This window comes from Cyprinodon variegatus, unplaced genomic scaffold (assembly GCF_000732505.1).
Source record: "Cyprinodon variegatus isolate N-32 unplaced genomic scaffold, C_variegatus-1.0 Scaffold129, whole genome shotgun sequence".
Classification (NCBI taxonomy): domain Eukaryota; kingdom Metazoa; phylum Chordata; class Actinopteri; order Cyprinodontiformes; family Cyprinodontidae; genus Cyprinodon; species Cyprinodon variegatus.
The window spans coordinates 660,360-669,264 of NW_015150582.1; the positions used below are offsets into that span (position 1 = coordinate 660,360).

Below are 8,905 nucleotides of genomic sequence, written 5' to 3' on the forward strand. Positions count from 1 at the left end.
ATATATATATATATATATATATATAGCAGTTGCTTAATCTGTGAACATAAGTGGATATGCCAAAAAGTATTTGAAAATTACATTTGGCTAACATTATTTTTTTTAAGTGCTTGTGTAGCCCTGTGTTCTCTGGCCCCATTGGTAAAGAGCCATTTTACCCACAAACAAATCTGCCACTGGACTAGGTGATAGTTAGTGTGCAACAATCTTTACAAGTGACAAGAAACAAAACTTTAAAAATTTAAAATTTAAAATTTTTTTCAGATTTTATTGCAAAAAATGAATTATCAGGATGTTTTACCTTCATTATTTCTGGTGCTTAGCTTTGCTTTTAACCTTTATAACCTTAACCTTTTTTGAGCCGCAAAATTGTTTTGCTTTCCGTCTGATTTGGGGGATTTATTCACACTTTCAGTCTCTTGACTGTGAAGGACGTTGGTCCAAACCAGAATCATGTTCTTGATTTTCCTCCTCAGCTTCCCATGTCCCAGAGCCACTACAAGGGGACTGAATCCCACAAAGAGCGATGCAGAGAAGTGAGCCACAGTTAGCAGCCCCTCAGCATGATGTCCCCCGTCATGGTTGTAGTATGTCACCGCGGCAACCTGCAGAACCCAGCACACCACAAAGAGGGACACCAGAGACATGATTACATGAGCGGCCTTGCGTTCAGTGGACACATGTTTGTCCAGCTCCCCGTGGCTTCCTGACTCAGAGCCTGAGGTTATAGCTCGAATGTGCTTGGCTAGAGAGTGAAGAGTTGCCAAGTTGGTGCAAACCATCAGAACCAGTGGCAACACCTCATTGAGGGCAAGGGAAGTAGACGCAAAGGCAGAGCCTTGTTGCTCAGAAGGGAACTCCCAAACACAGCCTAGAAGAGGTCTTGTAGTGCAGCTTATCACCATGAGCTCCACGGTGGCGTTGCTATGAACATGAGTAGTGAACAACAGTGCAGGGACAGAGAAGGCTAGGTTAGCCCCCCACACGAGTCCGAGTACCACCCAAACCCTCCGCCTCTCCCTCTGTAGCGTTAGAGGTCCAATGTTCACATGGTGACGCCTCAGGGTGGTGCAGTGGAAGATGCTGAGCGTCAGAGTCACCCAACAGCCCACGGCTCGCCACCACACCCAGAGCAACATGAAGACCCTGCACCACCCCGGAGACAGGGACACGTCCAAACCCAGATCCGATACGAATATGGGAACGGTGCGGAAAAGAGAGGTAAGAAGGTTGGCCAGAGACAGGTGCACTAAGATGGTATCGGAGGGAGGGAGTCTCCGAGATGGACTCTCCAAAGCAGATTGAAACACCTGATAGAAGAAATGAAAGATGCTGATGTCAATCACATAAAAAAGTCCCACTTAAACATAAAAATATTAAATACTTGTTCTCCTACCACATGGATGACCAAGATGTTTCCCAAGATGCCAGAAAACACCAAGAGTCCAAACAAAATCGCATCTACAGTGAGAATCTCTGACATGGCATCATCCTCTGCAGGGAGACATAGATAAGCTTTCCTTTATGGCAGGCATGGATCAGGACGGATACTTTGAGGCTATGCACACAGTTCAGCTGCCTCTGCTGACTGTCAGGGTGTTTTATATATGTTCATAGACACAAATGATTAAATTCAACGCACATGACCGGATCTCTGCTGACCGTGCTTCTGGTCGATTTAATTCAATACATCAGCATTTTCCATGTTTTCATCCTGTATTACAAACCAGCTGGACCTGCAGAATCACAGCTTAAATCACCAGGTTTGTCCCATTTCTTCACATTAAGTGCATCTGTACAGTAATATTTCAATTATTTCAGTGTAAAAAGTTTGGATACTATGATTGAATGGCCACACAATAAATAATTAGTACCAAGAGAGAGATTGAAGGCTTGATTAAAGTAAACACAAAACAAAACTCTCAATAGATAGATGGATAGATATACATATATATAGTTTGTTTTCTGTTTACTTTAATCAAGCCATCATTGTCTCCCTTGGTACTAATTATTTACTGGGTGTCCAGTGGGACAGGGAAGTGATTTCATGGAACAACTTAACTAAGCACTAAGCATTAAAGAGCTGTGAAGCAGTAAGCCACACCTTGAATATTTCATTTGTGTTGATTACTAATGAACAGCAAAGGTGTACTCAATTTGAAACGCCATTATGTCACAAAAAAATGATGTTGTTATAACAAATTTTATACTTTTATTCTTCCTTTAAGTTTGTGTCTTATAACGAGCCATTTAAGGGGTACAGCAACCATGTGGAAGTGGATCTTTTTAAGGTTCTTGCACAGCTAATACTGCGCATCACCAACCCCAAGGTGAAACATGGTTGTGGCAGCATGATGCTCAGAGAAGCTTTTCTTCAACACTCACAAAGAAGCTACTCAGAAATGATGGTAAGATGGATGCAGATAAATACAGGTCAACACTGGAAAAAATAATGTTGGAGGCTGAAGAATATTTTAAACTGAGTCAGAGGTTCAGCAGCAGCACATAAAACTAAAAGTCCAGACCTAAATAAAATGGAGAACCTGTAGCTTGACGCTAAATTAATGTCTAAAGGTGCTTAATGTTATGTAAGAATGAGCAGAATCATCACTTTCTAGCAATGTAAAGCTGAGACATGTTGATAAGACATGCAGTTTCTTTTTGTAGTTAAAAAAAATGGTTCAGCAAGGTTTTAGAGATTCCTACTCAAGCATTCCCCATAACAATATGTAAAAACTTTATTTATCTATTTATTACAGGGACAGTGCCAATTAAACATTTATGTATAAATGCTAGATTTAACTGTTTTTCACCTGCAGTCCATATAGACAGATGGTAAAAGTCACACTAAAAGAATGGAAGTAAAATTACATATTTACAACACATCATAATAATCAATTGCTTTTAAGCTCAAATGAGCACTAAAAAAAAAAAACTACAAAAGTCCAACAGGTATAATAAAAAATATATCAGACATGGTAACCATCCCAGTGTAAGGATTTGGTTATGGTTAGTTGACCAAAAAGCAGAGGCAGGGAGGCAGAGGTGAATTTCTTGTGGATTTAATGATTAGTTAACTAAGAGCAGAGGCAGGTAATCCAAAAATCAAAATATGAAAACAAAGTCCAAAAACAAACAGGAAACCAGGAATCCAAAAGTGAAAACAAAGTCCAAACTAACAGGAAACCAGAAGTCCAGAAATCAAAACAAGAAAACAAGTCAAGACGAACCAGAAGCCATGGAGACATCAGAGGGATCGCTATCACAAGGAGGAAGGCTCAGAGAGACGAGTGGGAGGAAGTTTGACGAGGATCCAGCCAAGAAGAACAGAACAGAGAGAGTATTTATAGGACACTGAAACAAAGAGAGGGCTAATGAGCAGATTGGGAGCAGGTGTGCACAGAGCAGGAGAGGAAAAGAGCAAGGGAAAAAGGAGAACACAAGAGGGCAGCAGAGTGCAAAAAATAAAAAAGCTAGAACCCTGAAAATAACCAGGAAACACAACAAAATAAGAATTAAACTACTAAGACTATTAAACAAGGAGTAAAGCAAAACTGAACACTCAAAAGAAAACATAACATAACCAAGACTAAGACAGTAATTGAGAAAAAAACATAATAACTAAGAATTAAGCCATAAAAAACTAGAAAACAAGGAGCAAAGCAAAACTTAACATCCAAATGAAAAACATAACAGAACCAGAACTCTAACACCCAGTTTGGTTGAATCACTCTTGCCTGCAGCTGAACACATTCAAAACAAAAGCAATGCTTTTCAGTAAATCAGTTACAAATGTTAAAATGTTTGAAAACCTTGTAGGCTATGGTTGAATATTTAGTACATAGAATATGATATCAGAGACTTTGAATCCAACCTTGTGACTAATGAAGCCTCATAAATGAACCAGTTTTACTATTTTGGTACTTCTTGCTGGTGAAAGTCCTCAGTTTAACCTTTTTTTTCCATCAGGTGGTTAAATACATTTTTATACATTTTTTTTCATTGATCATTCTCTCATCTAATTCATTACCCAATATAACCCAATATGATAATACTGTTTCCATTGTATATTGCTGCAACACAGTGCAAAACCGATCCAGAAATAAGTAAATACATTTAAATTAAGTGTATTTACCCTTCATTTGAGCAGGTAAATAAGATGATTTCAAATGGAATCAGTGTTTTTACTCTCAAATTAAGATAAGTGCAATTATTTTAAGAAAAAAATTACTTATTCAGATTTAATTTTTTACAATGTACGTGACTCATCTGCCTTCACACACACTGTTGTCATGAATAAAAAAGACAAAATACATTTAAAGCCTCATCTCAAAAATTGTAGGCCTATAAATACAATTGAAATGATAAATCAAGGTGGCGCTCCTCTCTCCTAATTAATCTTTGGAAATGTTGTTTATGGTCGCACTGTAAAATAATATTAGAGTCATTTTGGTTTATTTTGTTTGTTATGAATCAAGGGCGTAGGTTTGATCTCAACCTTGGTACGGACACTATTGGTCTTAATTGAATTGGTCTGATGTCATTGGTCTTACAAATTATGCCTGCTCCTATTTTTTTATGCTTGACATGAGCATCAGGGCACATTTTGTTTAAAGAGAAAACAGGATTTTTTACTACATTTATACAAATTTTATAAGCACTACACACAAGATGCTTTTTACCAATGTTTGAAGCGTCAGTGGCTCAGAATAATGTAAAATTGGGACAACTTAACACTTTGAAAAGGGTTACATTTGAACTTACCAGTGAAGGTAAATACGTGCCTTTTTAACCAAATATAGTCTAAATATGTCTGTTTTATGTGTATTTATCTGATGTTTTCTTTTGAAGAAATAGAATTGTGCAGATATAAACAGAGCAGATGTAAACGCTTATTATTTTTATCTGATATGCTGATATTCTCTGCATTGTAAAACAAAGCAAAATAACATATTCAAGGGACTGCAAGTAGATTTATTGTATTTAGATGAGTGCAGGAACTATAAGAGGAACTGACATTGAGCATTTTAAATATTAACTTCAATATACAAGTAGTGAGAAAAGAAGCGACTGCTGCAACCACACTGTATTGTAAACTATAAACATGTTATTCAAACAGAATTATTGGTAGGGACAAGTAGGTCGGTGCCAAAATGTTGGTAGGGACATGTCCCTATGGTCCCTTTGCAAACCTACGCCCATGTTTTGAATGAAGATAAAGATTCCCTGCTTTTTGCTTTTCGTGAAAATAAAAAAACAAGCTCGCTGTCATTTTAGAACCACTCCAAAAGCCTCTCATCCAGCTGTGCTCTCCTCTCTTCTGGCCCACAGTTTTCCACACCTGAAGCACTGAGTGGGACGATGACTCACCATCCAACTGGCTCCAAATATTTCGCGCACGCGCCCACGCTCCCCAGCACGCTGCTGTGCGCGCTTCTTCACGCGCACTCTCTCAAACAGCGCGCATCAAAGCCACTTACGCCAAGCCAGACAGGAAGAAAAGAAGAAGCTGCTCTGTCCTGCAGGAATATGTAAGTGTTTTCAAATTCTTCTGGCTTTGTCGCTTTAAATGCAATACATAAGAATAATATTTTGTGTTTTAGATGAGAGGACGAAGATGAGCTGATCTCTATGGCAGACATCAGACCTAATGGTTGTACCATCGCCCATCCAGGCGACCCACTGTGAGTGAAAATAATTAAACGAGAGGACGGGAGATGACAAAGCAGCTTGGAGCGTCGCTGCTCGCCCTGTCGGCGCTTCTTCTATTCCCGTTAATTCAACAAACAGCATCCTCATCATCATCATCATCATCATCACCAGCTGCAGCGACATCAGAGGCGAGAGGCAACCGGAGTCATGACAGCAGGCCATCGGCTCACATTAGAGACATGAGAAGCAGACGCCACAATGCCTCCATCATTCCTGAGAAGCTGGGGGGTCTGCTGAGGCACAAACCAGAGGAGGGGGTGTCACCGATGTGTGCCTACAGGGTGATAGAGGGAGGCATTTTTGGGCAGCTATGTTTTCGACGCACGCTTTTTGGGTACATGTGCAATAAGGAGGACTGCAGGACGCGAGTGGCTTTGGGAAGCCTGGTGGCAAACCTCCTCATCAACGGCAGCGTACTGTTACAGTGGACCCATAAGGCAGGCAATAACACCAAAGAGAGACTTTCCGAACACTCCCGAGATTCTGGTCCAGATTTATCAAATGCAGAAACCTCTCCATTAAAATCTGTTTTCGGGGAGCGACACCAGCGCGCAGGCTTCGAGCTGAGCTGCTGGTGGAACGGCAGCTACACCCAGTTTGAGTGCGCCAGCGCGCAGCTGGCTGCGGGCTGCAGGGACTACATGCTGTCCGAGCTGCATGAGAACATCCCCTATCGGATCTGCCTGCGCAGTCTGGGCCGCTCTGGACCGGATCGCACAGCAGACAAGCCTGACTGTGTGGAGTTCACGCTGCCGTCGTCCGGAATGCAGGACATTGTGATTGCCATGACGGCGGTAGGGGGCGCTATCTGCGTGATGTTGGTGATCATTTGTCTGCTGGTGGCCTACATCACAGAAAACATTATGAGCCCCGCTACGCAGCACACCTACTCCTACCGCACACATTCACGTCACTGATGGAATAAGGACACAAACATAGTCACAAATGTATTTATTTGTATGTTTACGACACAGGTGCTTCTCAATAAATTAGAAACTCAAATTTAAAAAGGGAAAACATTCTTGGTGATCATGACGCACGGCAAATAAAAAGTCCAATAATGTATCTAAGAATACACATGGAAAGTTTAGTGGAAGGGAAAACTGTTAATATTTCCCAAGCAAGTTGAAGGAATTGTAATCTCAGTTTATTCAAGATAAATTAATAAATAAATACCAAATCACATACATTGGGCCTCCTCTGAAACAGAGGCAACGTCAGAAAAGGCTGGTTCTTAGTGCCCAACGTTTTTTCTTTTAATTTCTAAATAAATATTAAACGTTATTTGGGAGTCAAGTCGCTCTAATTCAAGCTGCGTGAGATCCAGCCTAGCTCCCACCGTTACATTCAAGCAGCCATTTTGGAGAACGTTACACTGAACAAAAAATAATGCAACCTTTTTTGGCATTTACTTAATCATAATTTGTTACTTTAACACAACTGTTTTATGTCCTACCCTGCTAACATGAAATAATTGTGTTAAGTAACTGAATATGAATAAGTAAATGCCAAAAAACGGTTGCATTATAAATCGATTTTCCAGCAGGACAGAGCTTCTTCCTGTGCTGCCAAAAAACTAAAAACTCCAGGTGTAATGGCCATGGTATCGCTGTGACGGATCAGGCCGCTTGCCTGATGTACAGATGTAAAGGAAGGTTATAAGAAACACAGGAGCAAGCTATGAATATATCCAGATCGCCTCTATTCACGGAGAAAAGAAAAAGGAGTCATTAACAATTGTGTAGTACATGGAAATACTTTTATGTTGAGAATTGAAACTCCCAATTTTTGGTTTTATCTAACGATAACATTTTCATTCGCTGTAAGCCTTCATCACCAATGTAAACAGACCTAATATTTGATCGCCCTATATGTAAAGATTCCATACATGAGCTTGAATTATAAAAATGAATCAGTAATAACTATATGTTTATCCTTTTATGACCAAATTGAAGCACAATCTGCTGTGGCTTTGCAAATAACATGCCTTTTCAACCTCTGCCAGGGTGCACTGAACCAAAATTATTGATCAACTGTGTTTAGTTCACTGATTTACTGTTATGCCGTCGCTCAAGATTGTTTCTCACCTGCCGTCAGGTGATGTTTCTACAGCAATACAAATAGCCTCAATAAAAGGCTTTGGATATATTAAAAAGAAAAGTATTTTTAGTAAATCTGAGAGGGTGTCAATGTTTTCGGAAAGAAAAAAACAATTTATCTAAGTTTGATTTCTTTTCTCATCTCTGGGTTTTGCTTGTAGGTCTGCATATAGTGTTTGTACAATCTGTAAAGGGCAATAGAAAACACTGTACAATCTCTGAATACTGTGGCAAACATATTTTAGCTAGAACAACTTTTTTGTCCCGCTGACTGCAAATAAAGAACCATGGGGTCCCTTTTAATATCTACCAGCTGTCTTTAGTGTTTTCTTTGTGAATGCAGGTGTATTTGTGTGCTAAAAATATCTGCACACATAAGCTGTGGGATATGAACAAGTTCCAGCAGGACAAGTCCTGGATCTGAAATTTACCCTGAAGTTTCTAGAAAAACTTCTTTCCCAGTTGCTCCTGAAGGATTCTGTATAAATGCAGCTGAATGGTTTTCTTATAACCTGCTATTAGCTGGACAGGAATACAATTGGGGAGACTAATTTCAAATCACACACACTATGTTCAAAAAGATCGGAGGGGTATGGAAGATACATTTACTCCTTAAACTCTTGGTTGCTCTTCTTGAACTATTCCTAATATTGTATTATTGAAATGCATCTGCAAATATGCTTCGGTAGGGGATTCGCATGATCACACTGGTGACAAGACTGAACAGTGTTGGGCACGTTACTCTGAAAAAGTAATTAGTTATAGTTACTTCTCCCAAAAAGTAACTGAGGTACTAACTGAATTACTAACTGAGTTACTCCAAAATAAAAGTAACTAGTTACTAGTAAAAGTAACTATTGTGTTACTTTTGCGTTTCCCACCCCCGTAACCCTCACCACCTAGCCCCCCACCTTCTCGCCGGCTGAATAGAGTGGACGACAAAGACAAGTACCTGCAGAGAGTTTTTTGCATTTATTGCAACTCAACGTAAATTAAATCAGGCGGGAACAGTATCTGACGGGCCTATAAACCCTGTCAGATAGCGTTCCCCTCTGCTTAACATGGGGGAACGGTATCTGATGCGGTGTAAATAT

The 8,905-nt window shown here is 39.9% G+C and overlaps 2 protein-coding genes across 2 annotated transcripts; one reads left to right on the forward strand and one right to left on the reverse strand.

The window, feature by feature from the left end:
• Nucleotides 1–338: 338 nt before the first annotated feature.
• Nucleotides 339–1,499, reverse strand: LOC107085614 (tachykinin-like peptides receptor 86C). The gene is made up of 2 exons (XM_015376057.1): nucleotides 1,397–1,499; nucleotides 339–1,310 (listed from the first exon to the last, which is right to left on the reverse strand). Exons 1-2 carry the CDS (start codon nucleotides 1,481–1,483, stop codon nucleotides 339–341), a joined length of 1,059 nt encoding a protein of 352 aa, XP_015231543.1. The 5' UTR covers nucleotides 1,484–1,499.
• Nucleotides 1,500–5,389: 3,890 nt separating this feature from the next.
• Nucleotides 5,390–8,102, forward strand: LOC107085618 (chromosome unknown open reading frame, human C1orf233). Its single transcript, XM_015376063.1, has 2 exons — nucleotides 5,390–5,531; nucleotides 5,604–8,102. Exon 2 carries the CDS (start codon nucleotides 5,718–5,720, stop codon nucleotides 6,627–6,629), a length of 912 nt encoding a protein of 303 aa, XP_015231549.1. The 5' UTR covers nucleotides 5,390–5,531; nucleotides 5,604–5,717; the 3' UTR covers nucleotides 6,630–8,102.
• Nucleotides 8,103–8,905: the final 803 nt, after the last annotated feature.

Excerpts from the sequence above, each read along its gene's own strand:
- LOC107085618 (XM_015376063.1), top strand. The coding sequence starts at position 5,718 with ATGACAAAGCAGCTTGGAGCGTCGCTGCTCGCCCTGTCGGCGCTTCTT.
- LOC107085614 (XM_015376057.1), bottom strand. The coding sequence starts at position 1,483 with ATGTCAGAGATTCTCACTGTAGATGCGATTTTGTTTGGACTCTTGGTG. Across the intron at positions 1,311-1,396 it reads ACATCTTGGTCATCCATGTG|GTGTTTCAATCTGCTTTGGA; the intron begins GTAGGAGAACAA and ends TTCTTCTATCAG.